A 25623-nucleotide genomic window follows, 5' to 3' on the forward strand; every position below is an offset into this window, starting at 1 on the left:
CACCCTGGAGGACGGGGCTGTGGCCCCCCCATACTCCCTAGCAGATCATTACATGGAGAAACCTTTGGAATGCAAGCATGCTGATCCACACAGGTATGCACACATGGGTATTCACAGACGCGGACTAAAGCTTTCTTGGCTGCTGCCTCAAAGCACACTGTGCGCTGTCTATCTTGCGTGCTGCACAATATCGTTTATTATTTAGTAAATATTGATATCTATGACTAGCTAGTTTATTGTGATGGTGCTTTGTTTTCTCTATTATTATGTTGCTCTTTGTTGTTTGCTGTCTCCTCTGTTTGTTTTTTTTGTTTGTTTTTTTTTTTTTCTCCATACAGGTGACCCAGGAGTTCTTTTTTTTTTTCTCTCTCTTCCCCCCCCTTCTCACCGTCTCTTCTCCCCTTTGGTTTTCTTTCTTTCTCTCCCCCTCTTTCTCTCATTCATTCCCCCTGTCCTATTTATTAAAAAAAAAAAAAAAAAAAAAAAAAAAAAAAAAAGACAAAGGATGAACTGAAGCTCTGCCATCACGTAATGTCGCATACTGCTGTTTCTGATGTCATTTAAAAAAAAAAAAAAAAGAAATCATTTGAATAGCTTTTAATCTCCCGCCAGAGGCACAGGCATCCACAACCTTTTCTGATGAAGGCCCCGATGAAGACTTTCATATCTTTGCATGCTGACTCCACAGTCAGCAGCAAATACAACAGAAGAGCCAATTTGTTAAAGGCTTAAATAAGACACGCTGTACCTGCCACTCCCTCAGGAGGTTCAAATCACTGCCACAATTCTTAATGTATGAGTTCACAAAGCTACTTTTCTAATGTGTTTTATTTAATCAAATTATAAAACATAAATACTTCATTTCTTTAGGAACTGTTTGTTGAAATCTGAAGAAAAGTTAACACTTTTTCACATAAATGTTTCAGAGATGGGTTTGTTTAATTGTCTTTTATGAGCGCTGTGAGCTTTCATTTTCATAACGGTACAGTTTGTTTTCAGTCTCTTTGAATCTGTGTTGGGCCTTTAGACTGGAGATCTGACTGAATGGTAGCACTTGTATACAGTAAACAGTGACTTCAGCATTTGAAGTTCTGGAGAAGAATTCCCCTTATTTGTTTTGGATGCAAATTGTTTATATAGGGTGGCTTAGAAAGCTCGACACTCTGAAATGAACACATGCAAATAGACAAAACACAAGCAAGTCAGGAAAACAGCTTTACTAGTTTGGGAATCCAGCTGAATACAGGGAAGAGCAACATGCCGATGCTTCCTGTTTGTTTTAATCTACATTCCACAGCATCCTCTAGGATTCCCGGGAGATAAATATTTCGTGACTTTTCTTAAACTATTTGAAGACTTTGTAAAGTTTAACCATTTTAACCTCATCAGATTTGGGCTTTTGCATCTTTGCATCTCTTCCTCTGCTCGGTGTAGATCGGTCAGCCTTCTTTGAAATAGCGTCTCCAGCAGGAAGCCAGCTACATATTTCAACTTCCTCACACACAGGCACAGATAAAGACTTCTGCTCAGTTTCAATTCATGTTCAGCTGTTAACAGGGGCTTCCTAGAAATGCAGCAGTGGAAAGAAAAACTGAAATGACTCTCTTTATCATAATCTTTGCCATATCTCTTGTTTATTGCTGGCTGTAAGTCTTAATAGTTGTTTTGTATTGTCCCCGTGTTTCTGAGCCTCTTCAGCTTCTACATATCTGCTCTTCAGTTTGCTTCCTGTTTTGTTTTGGAGATTAGTTCCTCATGAGGCTTTCTGTGTTTATACTTCCTACTTTGTTCATTTCCTGCCCTTATTAGAGTCTGGTTAGGTTTACCTGTCCATTATTAGTTATATCCTCTGTCTTTCTTGGGCTCTTATCTCTATTCTTGTTGTTGGACTCGCCTGCTTCATCATGCAGGGCTGTTTAGGTAATATTTAACTGAGTATTAAGAAAAACATTCTGTATAGCCACCCCGCATTTCTTTATGTTTTACTAGGAAAATGGGGAATAGGTGCAATAAATGAGAAAAGATACACTGAAAAACAGTTTGTAAGGCAAACACAGAGTTCAGTATTTGGTATGACTGCCTGGGGAGGCTGGAGCCTGTCCCAGCTGTCTTGGAGTGAGAGGCAGGGGACACCCTGGACAGGTCGCCAGTCTGTCGCAGGGCTAACACACAGAGACAGACAACCATTCGCACTCACATTCACATCTATGGGCAATTTAGAGTTTCCAATTAACCTGTCCCCACTAACTGCATGTCTTTGGACTGTGGGAGGAAGCCGGAGTATCCAGAGAGAACCCACAAACATGCAGACTCCACACAGAAAGATCCCAGCCTGATGGTGGAATTGAACTCAGGACCTTCTTGCTGTGAGGCAACCATGCCGCCGTGCTGCCCTGATTTTAACCAAACATGTCAAATTTAAATTCATCGCTCTGTCAGACCTGCTGACACTGATTTTAAGTCCAGTTCTTGTGTAGTGAGGCATACCTCAGCATTTTCTCCCTGTTTCCTTCTTTACGAAGGGTCAGTGTGTCTTTGTCCCGTTTCCCTCCCCTCAACTCCAGCTGGTCGTGCAGGCGGCCGTCCCCCCTGAGCTTGGTTCTTTGGGAGGTTTCTTCCAGTTAAAAACAGTTTTTCCTTCCAACTATTGCCAAGTGTTTGCTCAGAGGGGATTGGTTGCTTGTTGGGGTTTTCTCTGTATTATTGTCTTTACCTCACAGTATAAAGCACCTTAGGACAATTGTTATAAATAAATAAATAAAATAAAATTGAACTGAACTGAATCAGCTGAGAGTCCAGATGTATCGACTGTAGATCGTTTTTACACCAGCTGCTTCTTCTTTTGTCCTTCCCTTGTTCAGTTTTCTGCTAACAGCTCTTTGGGAATCACCTCGTTGGTGCAAAAATACTATTTTATTTCTGTGACAGTGTGCTGTGTTAGGTGTTTTCTGTAGAATCATCTCAAAATGGGAACAAATGATGTGTTTTTCAATTTAAAATTGATTTCTTGTAGGTTTTCACATTTTCATCCTTTGTTAGGTGCTTTTCTTTCTGTTTTTACTTGAATGATTCGTAGGTCAGTAGATGGCTTAACAAACAAAAGAAGACATTCCTCTGCAAACGAGGAACGAGGTCTGGGCTGAAAATCAGTAAAAAAGCAGCTGATGTCCAAAGAACATTTTTGAAAGACCTTCAGAAAACTGGAGAACTGTTGCTCGAGGCCGCTTTTTAAAAACATTACAAGAAAGTCTGGCTCCTTGGAAGTGAAATACAAAGAAATGAGGGGGTACCTAAGGAGATTTGGACAGTGCTGTTCGTTTCTGTTTTTCACCCACCAGCCTTTCCTCGGACCTGTTCCAGAAAGCAGAAGCAGTTTACTGAAAGAAGTAGCGCTAACTTAAATCCCAGGTCAGTTGCCAGGGTGACAGACTTTGTGAAGCTAACCTGTTTGCTGGCAAACTCAACAAGATCTCAGCTTCTTTCACACTCCTGCCTTCCTGCGGAGCCTGGTGGAGTCGTCTGACACATACACTTGCTATTAAAGCACATACAGGAATGCATGAAGCTGAAGAAGCTTCATTACTCGTGCACTCGTAAATTTTTAACTCAGATTCAAAACGTTTTCCTTCAGTATATTTTTTAGCCTGATTAAATGTTCATACAAAAGGTCTTTTGGAGGCTGATCAGTGATCCAAAATTTGCATCCAGACTTTGTTTATAGCGAGGAGCAGCGCTAATCCACACATCTCCTTACGTGGAACGCCTGACTCCAAGCAGCTTTGGTGACAATGACAACAGACATTTGCTTACTTTGCCCAGCTGTCTACTGTGGCTGTCTTTAACTGTGACTGAGATGAAAAGCAAACTAAATTTTATAAGAAACAAGTGTAACAAATCTGCACCTTTTTCTTTAGTTTTCTGTAAATCAGACTGGATTTTGCTCACATTTTGCTAGTGAGGGAGGATTCAGGGTCACCTGGTCCAGCCCTAACTATATGCTTTAGCAAAAAGGAAAGTTTGAAGCCTAATCTTGAAAGTAGAGATAGTGTCTGTCTCCCGAATCCAAACTGGAAGCTGGTTCCACAGAAGAGGGGCCTGAAAACTGAAGGCTCTGCCTCCCATTCTGCTTTAAGTTCATAAAGATGAAATGAATATTGACTATCTCCATCGATAACAACAATCTGTTTAAATTTTTCCTTTCATATATTTTGGTTTCACCACCTTGTCTTTGTGTCATGACTTGTGCTTTAAGCTCTATTTGTGTAAAGCAGAGTTGTTATATCATAATAATTACTGGAACTGTATTTTTGCCTGTCATGTGACAGGTGATGAACTGATGATCGGTGGTGATAGAGAAGCAACAACAGACTGACATCACAGCAAACAGACGCCTGACTGTCGGCCTGTGTTCAGTGTAAAGGCCCTCTGTAAACAGATGCTCATTTGAGGTGGGAGAATGAAGCGGCCCTCAGCTCGTTAGTCTCTGACAAAGATGTCTCTGTGCCAACGCCGCGCAGCGCTGGCACACAGTAGGTCTGAGGACAGACTCATTCACGCTCGCATTCCCCCCTCTGTCTCCCTGTCTTCGCTTTTCACATGGCCTGGAAGAATCTGAAAAGAGAACCGCCCCACCTCCCACCCCCGTTTGCTTTGCTCACTCGTGTAAATTTCGATCTCCATGCTCCCCTCGCCCCCCTTCTTCGGCCTCCCACCAACCATTATCTCTCTTCCCTCTTTTCGTCTCAGTATGATGAGGTTTCCAACATCTTCCTGGTCTATATTTCATTTACGCTTCCAGAAAGGCCATTCTTGGGTGACAAGAAACCAAAAAGAAAAAGAAAAGCTCAGAGGTTGGAATGTCTCATGTTTGTAATCTGAAATTCAAATAATAGTCTCGGACATGCAAAAGTGATCACTGGGTATAAGTAAAGGGCTGCACCACCTGATCCAAGACCAAAGATTGTCTGTAGACCGCAAGCAGGCATTCGTCAGCTGTTAGATGTGGTCGGCTGGAATTACTTACATTGGCCCAAATGTAGCCCAGCCACATCTAACACCACAGTTACTTTGACTGAGGATCACTCATCAGAGTTCTGCAGAGACGCAGACTTATGACCCTCAGGGGGCTGAGAAAGTCTCCGAATCCTGAGCCACATATCCAGTTTCTGACTCATCCCTGCAGTGGAACATCTCATATTTATCATTTTTGGCACTGTCCTTAAAAAAGCTTTTCAAATGATGATTACATTTTTAAAATCTGTTAATTAACTGGTATTCCAGCTATGGAACGCTGGTTGGTTTCCGGTGTTCCTGGGAAATACTTGCTGGCTTCTACAATGGGAACATGAAAGTGACAGAGCTGTGAGGATCCTGCTGCTAATAAGAGTTATCACTACACTTATTACTGATTGAGGCTACATTTGGAAACACTGACACCGCTTTAAAACGATGGAAAGCATAAAACATGTGGTGTGGCAGAAGATGAGTTGAGATGAGGATTTGTGTAGAGCAGATGAGTTCATCGGGAGTAACACGAGCTCCCTCTCTCTCCCAGGGTCCCTGCCTGCCTCTTTCTCTCAGATGTTATCACACAGGCATCTGAGTCTGTTTGGATTTAGGCCTCCGAGCTGTGACGAACCAAATGTTCAATCAGTCCAGCAGCACTTACAACAAACTGGGACAAAAGGAGCCAAACGTTAAAAGCTTTAATGGAAAACTTCAAACTAAATGTCTCGCAGAGTTTCTCTGAGTCTGAGATCCGCACTGATGCAAACCGTCTGAGCCTTTCAGTGTTCAGAGACGCTTGTGGTGTGTTTAAATTTAAAGCTGGGTTGTTTTTAAGAGCAGCCCTTTAAAATAACCAGCAACCACAGCTACCTGGGAATAAGCAGGAAACAAATGAGAAACTTCTAGTTAATTATTAGTTAATCAGTAACTGCTGATAAAAATGTATCCAGATGTAAAGTAGCTAATCATTAGTTAAGGGGGACCTGTTTAGCTCTGTACCTTTGTTCTTAGTGGTTTCACATGATACACTGTAACTTTCATATGCAGGGTCTTGGTGCCTCAGTCCATGTCTGAACACACTGCTTTAGCTTCCTTCACCCTCACGTTAAAACAACTTTATTCTGAAGGGCTCCCACTCCACACTGCAGTTCCCCACATAACCACATCATGGATATCTCCCGTCCCGTCCAAAAGGAGAAAAACCTGTCTGAACAGAAAAAGAGGCCGAGGGATTACCCGCACAAACGGTGACCTGATTCCTTATTAAAATATGAGCGTGACAGAAAACAAGGAAACACGCAGTGAGTTCCCTTTTATGATTACGTAGTTGTTAAACAACTTCAGAACAAACTGGGAGCTAGTTTGATTCCTAATGGATAACTACACAGCAGATAATGATGATTTACTACATGAGACGAATTGACAGGCACTATTAACTTATGACTCATTCAAAAGAAACTTTATACGCACATTATGTGTTAGAGACAGATCTCAGTTGTTCTCACTTTCCTGTTTAACGTGCAGTCATGTTAAAAATAAAAGTTTCGATTCTAAAGTTTTACATATAAGGACAGAAATAACAATCGTGTGCTGCAGGTTTGTCACATGGTTGTGGAGGATTTTTGGCCCACTCTTCTTTACATTGTTGGCTCAGTTCACTGAAGGTTGCAGCACACAGCATCTCAGTCAGGTTGAGGTCTGGACTCTGGCTCCACCATCTTTTCTTTTTCAGCCGTCCTGTTGGAGATCTGCTGCTGAGCTTGGATCACTGTCCCGTTGATGACTCGGTTTGGTCTGAGCTTTAGCTGCGGGACACGCGGCCTCACATCTGACACTTTGGTATACTGTGACTGCAAGGAGGCCAACTCATCATCCCTCCACCGCCGTGCTGACAGCTGGTATGAGGTGTTTACTTTTCTCCAAAGGGACAAAGGACATTCCGAAGGACATCTTCCTGGTAACCCTTCCAAACAAGCCATGTTTGTACAGCCTTTGTCTAATTGTACTCTCATGAACTTTAACCTTTAACATGCTAACTGAGGCCTGAGATGGAGCTCCTTGCACAGGCCGACCTTGGGGTGAATTTGCTGGGACGTCCACTTCTGGAAAGTTTGCCAAGTGTCTTGAATGCTTGGACATGGCCTGCTTCTGCAATTTGATTTAGTTTTTGTGAAATACATAAATAAATATGTAATGTGTTGTAACTCGTCTGAGGTTGTTTTTATTTATTATGTTCCAAAACATAAAAGTATGAAGTGTTATGACACTGGAATAGTCCGAATCATTACTTGAGCTGTTAAAAGGCAGGAACTGATGTTTAAGAGGTGAATAATTAAAGAATAATTAATTTTCAAAGAGACAACAGCATCATGACATAAACATTTAGATATGTGGGGTGAGTGGAGGACAATTCCTGCCTCTCTCTCTCTCAGAGCACATGACTTGTGTGGGCTGCTGTGTTGAGGAGGTCTGAAGAATGCAGGAAGGACTGGAGTGCCAGCTCTGCAGGGACTGATCTGACGGTCCTTGTTCAGACTCCTACAGTCCTGCATGCTGGTACAGTGGCTCAGTGCTTAGCAGTTTGCTCACAGTAAGAGAGAGCTGCGTTCAAGCTCGACCCGTCTGTGTGGAGTTTGCAGCTTCTCCTGTGTTTGTGCAGCTTTTCTCGCAGAGCCCCGGCTTTTCCTGTTATCAAAAATATCCTCAGTTAACGCTGCTTGTCTTGGCCAGGCACACTCCAGAAAAGGAGTTGTACTTCCTGGTTACAGGAACATTTACACACACGCACAAAAAAAAATCCCTCTCTGAAAGAAAGCGATAGATGCTTGTGCATGCTTTTACCTTTGGCCCCCTCCGCTTGGAGCTGTCAGAAAATGCGAGACACAAAAGTGAAAGGAAGAAGAGGCCAACAATCGCAACACCACTGTGGAAGTCACTGTGCACAAAACTGAACCAGTGCAATTCTAACAAACTGTTTTTCTTTTTTCATTTGAGCGTTGTTAATTAGTCGGACTGAAGATTTTAATTAAAAGGGAATGGGTCATGGTTCTCGTGCACTGTGGGGGAAAAGTAGGAGCTCTCCGGAGGAGTAAAGTCCATAAACGCTCCGGTCCATGATCCGGTATTTGTGCATAAAGCTGTGCTGTGGGTCTCTAACAAAAGCTCCGAATGAGAAATGTTTGACTCATTTCAGGCTTGTTTTATTTATTGCTGTGTTGGTGTGAATGTTCCTGTGGAGGGGTCATCTGCAGCCGAGACTCTTTTACCTACATGTCTGGAAATCTCTTGGGGGTGTGGGGATAAACATAATCCAGCAGCCGAGGATCAGAGGGGGAAATCCCCCAGCAAATCAGCAAATACCAAAATCACCTTCTTTAAACCACCAAACCAAACCAAAACCTTTAAACCAACCAAACACACAGATCCAAACTGGTTTTTTTACTCTTGGATCTGTATGGTGTCACTAAGAGGTGATTTCCTGTCTGTGGCACAGAAGCCCCACCCACCCTCTTCTATTTAAGGGCCCTTTAAAGAGGGAGGAGCTCGAATCGCTTATGTCAGACACATGAAGAACTGTGGGGCTGCACCCAGCACCAGCATAAGATTAAACTAAACTATGAATTTACAAAACTAGAAGAATCCCTGTATGGAGTTAGCGCTGAGCAGAGCGGGTCCTCTTTAAAGCAGCGCCACAGCCTCTGTGTTGGGTCTATTTTAAGCAGCATTCACACAGAGACGTGGGGAAAACGCTGACAACCGTTTAAAACCTTGTGGGCAAGAGAACTGAAAATAAAGGAAGAAACTTTATTGCACTACACAACAGACACATGTGGTTCCTCCTTGTATGACTTCATTGACCTGCTGTAACAAGTCTGCTGTGATAAAGGCCCATCCACTCATTTTTAAGGCAAATTAATCTATATCTTAAGAGAATCAGCTTCAACACTGTGGTCCCAGCATGCCTGTCTCAACTCGCCCAAACTCCCACACACACTGATGGTGAAACATCTCAAATTGCATCCACTACTCACTTCCTTACAGCTCTGTCATTACGAAACCTGCCATTAGTCTTTACACACTGCTGCAACCACCCAGCAGGCAGGCACCAGCCTACTGTATGCACAATCACTCAGTGTTTGATCAGCAGCAAACAAACAGTCATCCACTCAACAGGGAGCTGTAACAGGACAAACAACACACACACACGCAGACAGTGTTTGGGCTGGAACAGCCGGGAGCCATCGACTGACCTATTACACACCAGCAGCTGTCACTCTGGCTGCAAACCTGCTTTTGAAAGTGATAATGTGCGAATGTGCATCGATATTCTCCGTTAACATGCTGACTTACTAGATGTGACCAAGTCATGACTGCAGACTGCGAGGATTGAATCAATACGAAGCAATGTTCGATAAAGAGCAACCAATACAAGCGGAGGGGGGAGGTGTGTAAAACTTATATAAACATGATGATTTTTAAATCATTTAAACATCAAAAGTTCAAACTGGGAAAGCTCATTTTGATTGAGGCAGGAGCATCTTTGGACTGTGTTGCGTTACCTCAAAGAGTCTTTGGGAACTGGGCAGACTCATTACAGCATTTTTGAAAGAATAATATTTTCCCATTCTTGCATCATGTTATATTTTTGCTGTTCAGTTGCCTTTGCTCCGTTTTGTCTTTTTAATTTCATAATGTGCCGGATGCAGACTGGTATGGACTGCCGGGTTAGCCTACGTAGGCTAACGGTTCACGTGCACGGAGCGCTTTAGCATCATCTTGCTGAAATAAGCAAGACAAAAGGAGGCCACCTGAACGGGGCAGATGTGTATCATTGAGGAAACAACCAGGCCTTCACAGATGTTGGTGCTGGTGACACATGGAGGAGGATGCAAAGTTGACGAGTGTGGTCTTGCCCTCCACGCACAATCCTGTTGCTGACCCACACCTACCGACTCTGGGCCAACATAGATGTGTTTGCTGGGTTACTGTCGTAATACAAATGGAGGTTAAGAGACACAAAAGACACTTTGGAGACACTAGGTTTTGGAAAAAACATCAAATTTTATTTTGAAATGACCGGTCTTGTGCCCATTCTGTTTTATTTCAATTTAGCATGATTTTTTTTTTCCTGTTCCAATGTTAAAAAAACAAAACAAAAAAACAAAACAAAAAACAAAACAAATGATCAAGTAAAACTTTCCAGAGAAAATAAAATTCATCTCAAAAGCAAGAAAAGTACAAAGAAATACAATCCTATTTTATCCTTTTTAGCAGGGGGGGGAAGGGAGGGTTGAACCTAAATAAAAACAGATGCTACAACCGAGACGTGGCTGCTCCTGGGTCGGGACGACGGGCTCAGACCCACATCCCGCCCACATGTAAAAGAAGACAGCCAATCACAGTGTAGTGTCCACAAGCTCCCATGATGACCCTCTCTCCATGGGAGACTAAGGCAGTCAAACACAGTAGGTTACAGTATGCATGGATACCTTTCAGTGGTAGATGATGAGATGAGACACCAGAAGAAAAGACCTCCATTTTTCACTATCCTCTGAGGTTGAGGCGAACAGGCGATAGCCGACTGCAACGGATGCTTACAGATCAATATATTAGTCATTCCTTTGTGCCTCTATAGCAAAATACAGGCCAAAGCCACGAACATGGTTGTTTGCCATCTCAGCTGACACGGATAAAGACAAACAGAAACTAGAGGGACAAGAAGGCTCCACAGCTCAGAGGAGGATCAATTACAGTGAACTCTGAAGCTGTAATCCAAACACAGCTGTCTGGCTGGAGATGAAGAGGCAGTTAAATGTGCACTCAGCAGAAATGCTAAGCTTGCTCAAAACAAGCCGCCAACCATCACCGAGGATACTGTTGGGAAAATGGAGATCTCTTCCACCTGGAGGTACAGTGTATTAAGACTACGAGCATGTTCTGGTATCTAACACATGCCTGCAAGCGAGGGGTGTCTGCTGTGCTCTTATCGGTGAACAGTCTTAATAACATGAGCCGCTCTCAGGGCATCTTTGAAGTGAAGCCCTCCAGTTTTTCCACATTTTCCTCCTTCGCTTTCAGTCGGATGGCGCTGAAGCCGGACGACAGCTGAGACGAGGAGGAGCGCGAGATGATGACGCACAGCACAGTAGATAACCAACCATGAGCTGACTGGGGAGAGGGCAGGGTGTCAGAAAGGAGAGGACACCTGTAAGAGTGCTTATATGCTTGCTTTAAGCACACGTTTGTGGTGGTTAACCTGTATATTCTGTTATGCAGCTGCATTGGTTCCAGCTGTTTATCCTACAAATCGAGGACAGAAGCACCCTGATACAGATGTGGACACATCCAAAGAGGCTTTTCCTCAGTAAGCTGGTTCAGCTTCCTGTGACGGTCTACTTGTCACTAGTGCCCTCTCCATCCTGCCCTGCCCTCTCCCCGAGAGGTAGCAGCCCAGTCCCAACACTCCCCGCCCCCCCATTTAGACAACCCAAGCCCACCCCGCCACCCACAGCCGCTCCGCCCTGACCCAACCCTTCCAGTGGCACTTCTTTACTCGGCCTGGGCGTCGTAGTTGGCTCCGCCGGCCTTCTTCAACTCTGTGCGGATGTAGTCCTCATCCAGTTCCCGCGGGTCACTGATCATGAACTCCTTGGCAAAGTTCTGCACAGAGAGAAGAGAAGATCAGAGAAGACCAGCAATACCAGAATGCATCTACATGAGAACACTCAAAGCTAACAGGACTTTACTCGAGCATACTTTATGACCACATGTATACTTCTCTCTGCTCAGTCCAGCAGTTAATCCAAGAGACAACTTTCTTTAAAATCTTCTAAAAACATGAAGCTTCGATTGTGAAATTCTGCTACGATACTGGAGATGTCTAAAATAATTTTGGCGATAGCCCACATCATACATATGACCTGCTGACAATAATGAACACCATATCATCTGCCTAATTACAGGCGTGCATCCCTACGATAAGCAGCCTGTATTTAGATGCGCATTATGAGGATGCTTTCAATAAACTCCTTCACAGTTTAATACAAATTAAAAGGTAAACTGGAAATAGGGGGAAAAATTAAATTACATAATAAGTTAGTGACAAATTGATTGACATTTGCCCCTCCATGAAGATGTACTGAATGCATAAGCGGAGGGAAAGCAGCTGCTGTTAATCAAGTCTGAGACAGCATTTAAAGGAGGTTCTGGGGTGGAGGTGGGTTGCAAAGCAGCTTACAGCAGCTGCAGACAGGCTACCGGTGAGTTATCATCAGCTCCTGTGTAGGTGGGCGAAGCTACGCTTCATTTCTTGCAAGTGTCACCAACAACTTTAATTTAGGCACCGATATTATCTGTATTATTACAGCTAATACAGTCTTCTGCATCCAAAACCCGTCATGCAGCATGTTCCACTGCTGGAGCTCATCAGCACGAGGTAGTCACATGTTCTAGCAAGCCATATTATTTTTGAACCGAGGTGTTATTTCAACACTACTTTGTTGGTTTTAATCCTGTAATTCTTCACCTCCTCCGCAGTAATAACCACAACTGAATCGACTTCCTGTTTGCCAACGAACTGGCTGCTCGTCCTGAGCAACCTGCCGCGTTTTATCAGCTCAGCGTGAATTCAAAGCTAAAAATGTTTTGGCCACTCTGACGTTGTTAACACCAACATATAAGCCTCTTTGGTAATTTGGTAATTGGTAAATGCAGCCGCGCTCTTTAAGCTCATGTTGTGCTGTGTTGTTGTGCTGCAGGTGAGTGCAGCATTTCTAGTCCACTGGATTTCTTTGTTTTTTTGTCACCATTGTCACGTTGAAACGGCCGTTTCTTAAGAACTCATGAATGCACGGATAGCTTTAACTACATTACTCTGATACTACAGAAATCTGATGGCAAGAGCTGAATTTCTTCTGTGGTTTATAAAAGTTTATGCAGACTTCATTTATTTTTGCATATCCCTTACAGACCGTATCCTGTAACCTCATCGTTTGTCTTTGTTTTGTGTCATTTTCCTGATTTTACTGTCATCACTTGGTTTTCAACATCATTTCATTTGCATGGACTGACTGTCATCCTGCTCTGGTGGGAGGTTTCCCCACAGAAGTGATCTTTAACCCCAATGACACAAGCCGAATAAAGGTTACATTGAAAAACAGTCAGAGACTAGAGATGGACCGATCCGATATTACGTATCGGTGCGATACTGACTTAAATTACTGGATCGGATATCGGAGAGAAATAAAAAAATGTAATCCGATCCGAAGTATCACAAAATGACCTCACAAAACGCGCTACTTGCCGTAACCCAGCTCGGCGCATCGGGGCAGTATGTGTCACGTGATAGAGCGGCTGTTGTCTGCGACACCTGTGTCGTCTGTTGAAGCATTTGGAGCCTCGCTACATGCTTCCTAACCGCAGCATTTCATCTCGGCGAAAACTATCCCAGAGAAGTAAAGCAAGTGTGTAAGTTCATCCCTGAATGTTTGCAGAGTATTTCCATGTTAAGCTTAACAACTGATATATTGAGCCACAGCTGGACTGGCCATCGGAGTTCCATACTGAGGTGAAAAGGAAGCGATTTGTCCCGGACTTCAGCTAGAATTAAAAAATAGACAAAGCTGGAGTTATTCTGTCTTTGCTGCGCAGTTGCATCTACTTCTCTCATTCACTCCCCCTCCCTCTCCCGTTATTACTTCAAACATGAAACTGATCAATGATCAACTGATCGGTTTTTCTGCCGCAAATCCGTCTTTCTTTTTTGTTTATCGCCCACTTTGCGCTAGAAAGAGGAGACCAGCGGATAAACAACAGCAGCACGTTTAAAAGTGATCAGCTGTTGTTAGAATTTATTTAATATTAATTTCTAGTATCAGCTGATGTTCGCTGGAGCCACAGCTGTAAAGCTGCTGGTCATGATGTTGGTTTGGATATGTGGTGAGAGGGAAACATGAAGATGAAACCAGGAGATGTCCTTACTGAATCATTAGAGCTGAACAGGTGATGGAGAAACAGGTTTACCTTTTAGGTGACATGAATGAGTTGAAGTTATGAACTGTTTCTGAGAGACAAATAACACCAGGATCCTTTTCTAAGCAGCTGACAGCTGGTAACTGTGCAGGGGCGGGTCTAGCAAAGTTTTGTCGGGGGCCAGGTTGGGCATTAACAGGGAAAGGGGGGCACAAAGAAATACTTTTCTTTGTTATGTCATTTAACAACTTTGAATAAATAATTATCTGAATCTTACAACAAAAGTGGTCATCCGATTAAATGTATAGAAATCCATTATTGTAGATAGTAACTAATAAGTCTAATATACACCCAGGTAAGCTATAGTACTTTTTCCTTTGGTACCATCTGTGCAGTCTGCAATTCTGTTGAAGAAAGATGTTGAATCTATTTAAATATTGTAGAAAAATAATTGATTTCTGTGCATTTGTTTTACACATGCATTAAATTAAAGTTGATTACATCGATTAAGGGCGGGGGGTGGTTCCCTAATATTTTTGCTGGGAGTTGGCAACCCTATTAGTGAGGTAGGTAAGTACTCTTTAAAATACCAGAATAGGGAGGATGGTGTAGGTTTAAATTTATTAGAGTGATCAGTGTTGCTGAACTATGAAATGTTTTGGGTGCAGTGTATTTTTTGCATACAGGTATAACAGAATAGCTTCAGTCTCCTGTTTTTTTAAAACTTGAGTATGAACTTATACAAAATGCAGCAAGATATTTACAAAAAACAGTTTTATTGATTACAAAATGCGCTGTATCGGATTCATATCGATAGCGGCCGATATCCAAATTTATATCGGAATCGGACATTAAAAAGTGATATCGTACCGTCTCTATCAGAAACCAAACCTCCACATGTACCGTTAATTATGTCCAAAGGTCACTTGCTAGGCTTCACCACCGCTAACTCGAGCTAAATGCAAGAAGTTTATTAGTCTGATACTAATTAAATGGTCATTAGCGGGCATCCAAGGTTTTCACGTTGCAGCCGTATGTCATGTTTGATAGTCTCACCTAACAACAGTGTTAATTTTGTTGACCAATAATTCATCATAGGACCCAACAGGGCACACTTTCTTCTGACACAGCTAAATAAATCTTATGCATGAGGACAAAAACTATAATGACAAGTACTGACACTTTGTCAATGATTCAAATATAAATCAAAGCTAATTAAGTTAATTAGCTTAAGTAAGTTAGCACCCATCTTCCCCGTTTCTCCTGACAACACAACAAAATGTCAACACATGGGAGGAAGAGATGTGTGGACAAGCAAAATAAGACAATCTGTAAACTGTGACCTTTGTAAACTCTCACCGTACATAATAAACTTTTACACCTTTTTTTTTTTTTGAGCTGAATCAACTTTAGACTTGGACGACTGCAGTCTCATGCCATTTAGACCAGCGGTCTCCAACCTTTTTTGCGCCACGGACCGATTTATGCCCGACAATATTTTCACAGACCAGCCTTTAAGGTGTTGCGGATAAATACAACAAAATAAAGCTAGTACCGGTACCGAAAAAAAGAAGATTTATTCATAACACACGTGAAAAGACCCAGGAAAACTGAGTTAACGATAAAAACGATAACAAAATAACGCTGAAAACCGATAAAAACCCTGAAAACCATACATTTCACACCTGAGCCTCAACTCTCGCGGCCCGGTACCAAACGACTCACGGACCGGTACCGGTCTCAGGCCCGGGGGTTGGGGGCCGCTGATTTAGTCAACTGAAGCAAAGAGACTTCAGTTGTCTACATTATGACTGAAACTAAAATCTAAATATCTGTCAAAACGGACACTGGCTGATAAACTGTGGGGCGCTGACCGATGGGTGACCTCAGAGTGCCTGTGTCCACCTTTAAATATGGCCTCAGAAATACAAAGAGTCCATAACACATTTATCCTTCCGTTGTTTTTGTTCTGAATCCAGTGTCGTGCGAATGCAAAGCCACCAGTTTCCCCAAAGGAACCATTACTTTAATTGCTACTTTCTCCAGTCACTGACCTGCACAATGTCTTTGACCAGCGTCTTGTCCGTGCTGATCTTTGCACGCTGCAGCCCGCTGATGCTTTCCCCGATCCAGGTGATGAGGGTGAACTTGGCTCGTTTGCTCATGGCATCTCCCGTCGTGATCCGGAGGAAGCCAAACAGACGAGCGTCGTCTGAGGGAAGACGGGAATGCACGAGTCAAGACAGATTAAAGCCGAACACATCGACTAACCAATCAGTGAGGAAGAAAGGATGGCACCAGATGGAGTTATAAAAAACACTATCAAAGAAATACAACACATTAAGCATTAATTGTCTTTAGATTTTGGGCTGTTGTCATGCGGACATAACTTATTGCTATTTTCATATTTGCAAACACATCGCTGGATATTTATTTATGCAACCCAATGCTATCCACTAAGTTTTATTAGTCTATTCAGAACTGGCCACCATCGATCAGTTAAAACTGTAACTGTAGAGTTTGTGCTTTGATCACCAGTTTTACATTTTAAGTGTTGCTGTGCAGAGTTGTGTGCTTTTGTCCCAGTGGCACAGTCCCAGCACTCCAAACCAGAGGGACGCTTTGTGAGAGCGCGTCTGTGCAGCCAGGGAGTATTCAGGTCAGTAGACTAGATGAGTAAAATCGTTTGTGAGCCCTGCGGTTGTGTCGCAAACCTCCCAGTGACCACGCCCGTCACTGTCACGGTGGTCCACTGCAATCTGAGAATAACGCCCGAATACAAACAAGTGCGCCGACATGAACGAACAAACATTTCTGCTGCTTCTTTTGTCCGACTCGCGCCGCCTCGGGATCCTGGGTTTCCACTCAGATGCAGCTTTCCACCAAATCTTAAGAAAATCCTGAATGTGCTCTTCATCTGCTAACTCAAAATTCTGAGTAGAGATTAAGGAACGGTCACTTAATTTGAATAGATGGATGAATAATTTCAGCCATGCACCAATTCAGAATTTCTGTACTAAGAATAAAGATCAAGTATAAATGTTGGTGGTTAAAATCTTAACGAAATTGACTGACCTGTTTTTTAAGTCTTCAAGCTTTTTATTCCGTTGTGGTCAGCTCTTTAACTTTATATAGGCAGTGTGTTATCTGTCATATGTACAGATAGATATACAGAGACTAACGTTTTGCTCAAAACCTCCAAATCCTTCCTAATTTCCTTCTTTCCTCAGCTTCTTCATTTGAGGACTTCATTGTTTTCTTTTCCTCAGAGGATATTAAACTGAATACATTTGGACTGTTTGGACTGATTTTTGACATCACCACAAGATGTGCTTAATTACAAGCAGCGTCTTTTATTTCTTTTTGGCATCTGACAGACAAAATGACGAATCAAGAACTTGATAAAATCATGGTCGGTGTCTTTGCCATCCATACATTTACTCTTGAATTCTATTCATAATTCAAAAATGGTCCTTATTCATCTTTTGATGGGCCTTTGTGCTACCCCTCAATTCATTCTGACTAAAACAGTTTAGCTCCTCCCCCTTCTGTTAAGCAAACTTTCTTCTGATTGGCTGCCCCTCCAGAGAATTTTGAAAAGTTGGAGGTTCAGTTTTACCAAACCTTTCAACAACTAACAGTCCAGAAGCCGAAGATGTTCAGTTAAAGTTGGTATATGAAGAAAAGCATTTACATTAGTGACAGTGAAACACATATTTGGCACTGGTACTTGGAAAATAAGTGAAATGGTTAATTCAATCAAAAACCACCTATCAGAGCGTAATCTCTCTTGATAAACAGACACCGTAACTGCATGGAAGCTTAGTGATTTAAATACAAAGTTAAACCTATTTAAACTCTGAAGACACCAACTGAGAATGACTGCTAGGACTCATTGTTACCTACAAAATGATTGCAGACAGCTGATGGACAGAGACCAGTGATATAGCTACATGATCTGTAATTTTCACAGGAACTTCTCTGTCCTGGTTTATAAATCACAAGCATCTGAAGACTTCTACAAATATCGTTTTTGGAGATGCTTCCTTTGCTTTTTGGCAGAAGGTGGTCTTCTCTGTTCTTACCACAAAAAATAGCAAAACCTAAATATGGAGAAGACTAGTGTTTTTCCTTTGCAAATCTGCATGCTGTAGACCAGAGGTGGGGAACTCCAGGCCTCGAGGGCCGGTGTCCTGCAGGTTTTAGATCTCACCCTGGGTCAACACACCTGAATCAAATGATTAGTTCGTTACCAGGCCTCTGGAGAAGGTCAGGACAAATTGAAGAGGTAATAAAGCCATTTAAACCAGCTGTGATGGATCAAGGACACATCTAAAAGCTGCAGGACACCAGCCCTCGAGGCCTGGAGTTCCCCACCCCTGTTGTAGCTGTGGGACCCACATCTATATGTTGTAGGCGTGTGCAGTCAAAAGGGGACAGCATCGAAAAAAAAATGTGGAAGAACCACTAATGACGACTAATCTTCTCGTAGTCCCTTTGTTCTCCATGCTAGTGGCTAAACTAAAGCATTCAGAAAGTATTAACAACTTGTTAGTAGTGAAATGTGTCTTTACGTGCTTAAAGAAAAAGAAAAAAAAAAGCCTCTCTTCCTCTTTGTGGGGAACTAAATAGTCCTCGTTTGCTGTTCAAAGCAACTTTTCAAACCAATCAGCACCACAGCATCGTCACCGTCAGCTGACCTGCTGTTTGCTTTTTAGAAATAACTGCACACCAAGCGCGTCTGTGCAGCAACTGCTTTGGTTGAATTCCCACAATGCCTCTCTAAGGCCCAAAGAGCCACAAGCAAACACCAATGCAGAAGCATAAATCCAGCATACCACTCTGCTGGAGCCTTGTTTGGTCTAAGAAGTCAGAAAACGTGGAAAGGACTTATATTTGAATTTTAAGGAAAGTGCAGATGCCTTATCACGCCTGCAGGATGTCAACACATTGTCCAATAAACACACTCCTGCCCGCCCTGCCTTCAGGTGCTCCACAGATTACTCATTACCATCTTCCAGATGTTGTTCTCTGTGGGCTGCAGGGCAAAGAGCCGTTTCATTTTGGGAATAACTGCACTGCAAACATACAGACTCAGCTGCAAACCAAATAAAGGCTGAATGAATACCTCTAAAGTTCAAAGACTTATGGAAGCATTCGATACACAAATCTCAGATTATGGCACAAATACAGCCAAAATATTTCAGTGTCACATTAAAAGCTCCACCAGGCAGCATTTAGATGCAACACGGCCCTGAAGCATCAACAGCACCGTCCCTCCACCCGGGTCTGAGTGCCGCTGGCTGCAGGGAGGGTTTGGCTCGGGCTCCTCGCCTTTCACTACAAGTTGTTTTAACGTCACCCCTTTCTGTGACGACCGGGCACCGCATCTGTACATGTGCCAGAAAAGTAAAGGTCCCTAATATTTCACAGTGCCTTTGAATTCCACATCCTCAAATTTCACTTTAATTTCACCATTTCCTGTGGGATCAATAAAGTTTTCTGATTCTTGCAACTTCCTGTTATTGCAGCTCTGCCAACTTTCCACTCTCCACCTGTGATCTATTGGTTTGGAAATGTCACCAGTGGAGTGGAGTATCGGATGCCAACAGCTTTATAAAAAAGTCTCATCAGGAAAAAAGCTAAACTCTATTTTCTATTCGAATGAAAAGTTTAAAATGGGTCATTAAAAGTCCTGACGTACACCTCGGTTCTCTGAAAGAAGTTGGAGAGTAAAAAGCTGCACTGATATATTGGCTGAATGTCACACATGTTGGCTGATATCAACAAATTCACACGTGGTGCTTATAACGGCCTGTGTGAAGTTATTGTGACAAAGAGCTGAAAGGTCATTCTTCACTTCCTTGTACTGCTGGGATGCACCATTCCTTTATTTAGGATACGGTTATTTTAACCCACGTGCTGGGAAACTGTAACTGCACTTGAATGTGATTATGTCCTTTTCCATATTTATTGCTATATTTTGCTACCTTATATATAAAAGAATGATTTCCAGTGAAGGACATAGTTTAGGGTTAACACTGGTGCCTGATCAGTATTCTGTATCGACCCAAAGCCACAGTACAGACATGTGAATCCAATCCAAGTGGAAAAGGTTGTTTATGTGCAGTCTGATGTATTCAATCAACTATTTGGAAAAACACAACATTAAGCGATTTTATCTTAGGTTTATTAAGTTGTGATGTCCTGACGAGGAAGCATTTCAGCAGGAAATTCAGTGGCTTTGGTTTGAAGATGTAAACTGGCTTATTTTAAGTCTCTGCTGCGTTAAAGTCTTCACAGTGAAACGTCTTATCTTTACATTGGAGCAGCTGATACAGGCTGTCAGGACAGGACCAGCCACTATAAACAGTCTTATCAGCCACAGAGGACATCCCTCGTGTCAACACCTCACTGCACAAGCAGTCACCTGACTCAGACATGTCTGTGAATCAATCTCTGTCACATCCAAATATTGCTATATGCGATTAATGAACTCTTTGTCATGGCTCTCATCATTGTTTGAGCCACCAGAGAGAAAACCAGTACAGACAAATCCTCACCCGACCTGGCGCTGAACCACACCCTCCCACTTCCTCCGTCTGCCTTTCTCTTCCTGGTTTATCTTTCCTTTAAAGCCATGCTGACTCTGCAGACAAATCTGCACTGAAACTACAACACGATGAGGATGCAGAACAGCGACCTGTCGGCACAGAGGTTGTTCTGCATTAAGTGCCTTCATTTCAGCAGTTGTCGGGCGACACCCTGCCTTCCCAAGCACACCCACCCGTCCCCTCTGAAAGCAACCGGAGCCGTCTCCTGTGGACGGTGTCAGGTGGATCAGGCAAGGAGTGGTGTTACCAGCATGTCGACTGTGTCCAAATTTGGTGTTTTTAATCTACGCTAACAGCGAGGCCTGAGGGCGGTGAGGTCAAGGCAGCTGGATTCCTCCTAATGAGCTCACACCACCTTTTATAATTAGCACTTTAAGCTATTTGTACACAACTGATTAAAAAGATCAGACCTCAGGTTTGGAAATTGCTAAAAACGTACAGATGTGCATCTTCGTTTATTTCCAGAAGAAACGTGGCAGCATGTGGGGTAGGGCATCAAAGGGCCATCACAGAGAGAAAGCAGCATTCATACCCACATCCACACTCACCAGTTAACTTCACATTCATGCCTACAGACTGTGGGAGGAAGCTGCAAGCTCGTGCTTAGCGACAGATTTGAACCCACAGCCTTCTCGTAAAGAGGCGACACCGCTGCACCGCCATGACACAGGTGGAAATATATAAATAAATAGAATTCTTTATTTTAGTTTTAAAACAGCAATCCATAAAAATCCATAGACGGATCAAAGGTCCAGAAAACTACAGGCAAATTCTGATTCGTCCCCTGGGGACTATGAATGTCTGCACTAGACCTTTTTCCGAGTTGAGTCAGCAGGTCTTCAAATATTTTAGGGCTATGTAAAAGTGTTGGCTAGCTGGAGGTGTTACAGTAAAATCTGGACATTAAACCCAGTAAAATGTATCCTCTGAACTATGTTTTATGGGAATGCATCCAATATTTAAACAATTTATGCCTGGGCACAGATCACCCTGTGCTTATAATTCATCCTGAGGGGAACCTGACAAGTCTGAACCATATTTCATGGAAGTTCACCTAACAAGCTGGTTAGGATTCATCTTCTGAAAACAAGAACCACCTGAATTTAACTGCACAGTAACGCACAGAAAGATGAAAAGTCGATACATCTCTGAATCATCCATCGTCTGGTGGTTATATGGGCATTCATTTTGGCTTACAGGTGATTGTTTTTAAAATATACATTTGGACGACTTAAAAAGTGAAAGTCTCCTTTACAACATGGTGAAGAGTTTACTCAATAATATATACCTCTAAATAAATAAGTCATTGATTGCAGTTACATTTTCTTAGAAGAAACTAGGATTAAAAAGTCTTAAACTACATTAAAAAATGAGGAACCAGATCTTGGTGAAACAATACCCCAGCATGCAGCATCTTCTTTTTTCACTTCCTGCTGCAGTATAAGTTTAAGATCAATATTCTACAAGAGTTGATCTGAACTCACTAAACTCAAGTCTGCGGCAGCTCCTCCCACGCACGCACGCACGCACGCACGCACAGGGGTTTTTTCTGCAGGTTACAACTTCACTGCTAAATAAGGCAAACGAGCCCACAGAGGGAGATGTGCGTGTCATCACTGAACAGGAACTAATAGCGAACGCAGCAGCTGAGCAGTTACATGTAAAGCACTGTTGTAAAGGAGTGATTTCAACATAGGAATGTGAGCTCTAGACATCAGGAAGTAGAGAGACACAGGAGGCCCTGAAGCTTTAAAGAGCTTGCATTAGCAGTTGCCACACCCATCATCTGAGCAGATGCTTCGCTCTCTCTAAAGGGGAACCGGAGTGAGATGGGTTTTTTGAAATCTATACATAAAAGGTTTGCGCACTGGAAGTCATTACACCACAGCGGCCGATGGGTGCTTTGGAGGCTCTCTTGTTAGAGGCAGGTGAAATATTAATGAACATCAGCTCGTTGAAGGAGTAAAACTAAAAGTTAACATATTTCCATTGTAGTTTGCACCAATAGACAAATGTAGGCCGCCCTGTAGTAAAAAAAACTTGAGATATTGTGAACCAGATTATGCAACACAATGAATACACAGCTAAGTGCTCTGACAGCCTCGTCACAGGCTCAAGGCTCATTGGGTGATGGAGCACAGAGTCTTAAAAGATTAGTGTCCCGCCAAGTCAAGCTGCCTGATATATAGGCTGTTTTACAGAATCTACAGCAGCCAGCTACACAGCCACAGCCCTGCGTTTAAAACTGATCCAGTCTTACCTGTGCACAGCATCTTGAAGTCCTCATAGTCAGTCCCTTGTCCTCCAGGCACGATGATGTTGTTCTCATATTTAAACACAGCCCTGGAAGGAGCACAGTGGGTTAATTACTGTTGGATCGCATGAGTTTGCATAATGCACACACGCGCGCGCGCACACACACACACACACACACACACACCATTGCAGAAAAATGCCTGAGACGCCCATGCAAGGTGGCAGCTGTGTATCAGCCATCTGCAAGTGTCACCACTATAACATTTTCCCCATTGAATACAGGACAAAGGAAATTACTTCTGCCCCGCCGGGCCTGATAACAGTGCGCCGTGTGACCGCTGAACAGTCAGAATACAGATCAGCCACATCCGAGGGACAGGACAGCGAACGCTGCGTGTATTTTGGCCAGTTTTTCTAAAGAAACAGTCCGCAATGTGCCGTTCTGGCGCGTTTTCGCAATGAGCAGGCGTAACTGCATAGGAACATAGGGTAATTTAAAGTTCTGGTGCAGAAATGCACAAGTAAACGCCACCAAACATACAGCTGATTACATTTTATTGGCCTTTATTAGTTAGTGTGCTATTCGGCATGTATCCGCTTATTCAAACGACGCTTATTTAAACACAATTTCAACTTTTTCAAAAGCAAGTCCGTCTCTTCATGTTGCGCTCTTCCTCATTGAAAAGACGGAACAGTGGGCGGTAACAGACAGAGAGAAATAAATTTTTAACTAACACCACATCAAATAAATACTCTATTTGGTGTTTTAATGGTAGCCGAAGTGGATAACTGCTAGAATACCACCAGACAGATGCAGGGTTATGCACGCGTGTCATTCATTTTCAGTAATTTTAGCGTTAATATGAAACAGTCACAATCTTCAATGGAGTATGGGTTAGTAACCGTGCCCGCACACTCACCAATTGATGTCAGTGTTATCGTCCCTCACTTGGTTGTAAGCCTCTCTGCAAGCCTCTTTATCGATCTGGGTTGCCATTTTTCGGATTGAGAAGTGTTAGGCAGGCAAAATGACAAAATGAGCGTTGAATGGGTCCGAACCAGGGAGGGCCAGCTACACGGTACTAAAGCGGCTAACTTGCACAGTGGATGCTACACATCAGACCTAGAACCGATAGCGTTTCACGGCGGGCTTCAGTCGGAAATCACGACCACTGCACTGGAACAATCAAGCCGGTCAGACTCAGCGGGAAAAGACGGCTGTTCTTCTAGCAGCTCGGTTCATTTCCTGTATGTTACCACTTTATGGGCGTGGGTGATGTTAGTCAATCAGGTTGCCAGCAGACAGACAGAGAAGCTCCCCCAGACGCTGCGTTCACCTCCTCCTGGTCAATGAGCGTTTAGCAAAAGAAGCGCTGTCAAGGCAACGGCGACAGGCAGCGACACTTTCCGGCAGGGATTTTCTAAACAAAATCAAAAGCAGCAAGTTCTCAAAAGTGACTTGAAACCAAATTTAGCCATTTTACATTCTGCATTACCATGAAATGTTATTATTATAAATAATAATATTATTATAGGTTTCTATTAGTAATCACTACAGGTAAAACGTCCTTTTTTGTGGACAAGAGATTTTCTTTGAATTTCTTTGAATTAACAGAAACTTTCTGTTTCTATAATTCTGTATATTTCAGGATCACGTGGGCAGTAATCCTGGTTCTGAGCCTGGTTGTGCTGAAGATTTCTTCCTGTTACTAAGGGAATAAATAAATATGAATTCTCTTTCTCTCATTCTAATATTACACATTATATATCTTTTAGCGATTTGATTCCAGATTGACATTTCTTATTTAATTGCTCTTACAGTGAATGATTATTTTTATTGGCTCTGTTTATCAATACTGACAGCCAAAGTTCTGTTAGAAACATGAAAAAAGTAAAAGTGTATCAAAAATGATTCAGCAGAATAAAAATAACTTTCACAAAGGAAAAGGTGTAAAAATATGCCATATGTTATACAATAACATGAGAATGAGCGCAATTGTTTTGCTTTTTTTTGGCATTTGCTCATTTTTATTTTAATTAGATACTTTTATTCTTAAGTTAAAACGATCAACTTCCGGTCTTTCTTTTACCTGCTAGCGCAACTTTACACAGCAGAGTGCAGATGAATTAATTTGAGGAACAGGTACTAGTCTGACACAAAGCCATTGGTCATTACACTCACATAAACTACACCGTAAACCCACGAGGTGGGCTTAAAACATCCACTGATCAAATAGGCTAGCTAGAGGTCAAAGGTCATCTCCCTCCTCTTTGACACTGGCATAAGCCCAACTGAGCTGTACCTCCTGGTTTGTTTGTGCCTGCATCATCCTGCCACCTGCTGGTCGACCTGCTGTCGGTCACAAGCTTTCATCAATCTTTCCTGCAAACTTAGACTCAGTGGTCCGCAATAACCACACAAATAACTATGTTAGACTGCAGGAGGGGGGCTGGTTATGTCTTCTGTCTCTCCAGCCTCATCTCCATCTGTCTGCCTCACAGTCTGCACCTGCTGTTACATGCAGGCTGCAGAGAGAGAGAGAGAGAAGATGTTCTCTCCTTATTAAACATCCTAAATATGAATATGACAGCTTGATAAATGTTGTGTCCTTACTTTAATCACAGAAAGGCCGTGCTTGTGGGGCCTTCTGACAGAACTGCTTCCTTCCATTTTTTCCACTGCAAAAGAAACTGTATTTAAAGTCCTCTGTTCTCAGAGCAGCTTTTCGACTAAGGAGCTGTCCAAACAAAACGGTGCTTTGTTCATAACTTTTGT

The 25623-nt window shown here is 42.7% G+C and overlaps 1 protein-coding gene across 1 annotated transcript; it reads right to left on the reverse strand.

Annotated features, from left to right (window-relative positions):
• Positions 1 to 11509: 11509 nt before the first annotated feature.
• Positions 11510 to 24203, reverse strand: cotl1 (coactosin-like F-actin binding protein 1). Its single transcript, XM_085280881.1, has 4 exons — positions 23768 to 24203; positions 22852 to 22934; positions 16032 to 16189; positions 11510 to 11667 (listed from the first exon to the last, which is right to left on the reverse strand). Exons 1-4 carry the CDS (start codon positions 23842 to 23844, stop codon positions 11557 to 11559), a joined length of 429 nt encoding a protein of 142 aa, XP_085137007.1. The 5' UTR covers positions 23845 to 24203; the 3' UTR covers positions 11510 to 11556.
• Positions 24204 to 25623: the final 1420 nt, after the last annotated feature.

Source organism: Mchenga conophoros, linkage group LG7, assembly GCF_057382185.1.
Source record: "Mchenga conophoros isolate Kocher_MC1m ecotype Shallow Benthic linkage group LG7, M_conophoros_male_GT1.1, whole genome shotgun sequence".
Lineage (NCBI taxonomy): Eukaryota > Metazoa > Chordata > Actinopteri > Cichliformes > Cichlidae > Mchenga > Mchenga conophoros.

What these genes read in the sequence shown, in the direction of transcription:
- cotl1 (XM_085280881.1), bottom strand. Translation starts at nt 23,844, where the DNA reads ATGGCAACCCAGATCGATAAAGAGGCTTGCAGAGAGGCTTACAACCAA. An exon ending in GATAACACTGACATCAATTG is followed by an intron (nt 22,935 to 23,767) that starts GTGAGTGTGCGG and finishes TGCTCCTTCCAG; the next exon opens with GGCTGTGTTTAAATATGAGA. An exon ending in CTTCAAGATGCTGTGCACAG is followed by an intron (nt 16,190 to 22,851) that starts GTAAGACTGGAT and finishes GTCTTCCCTCAG; the next exon opens with ACGACGCTCGTCTGTTTGGC.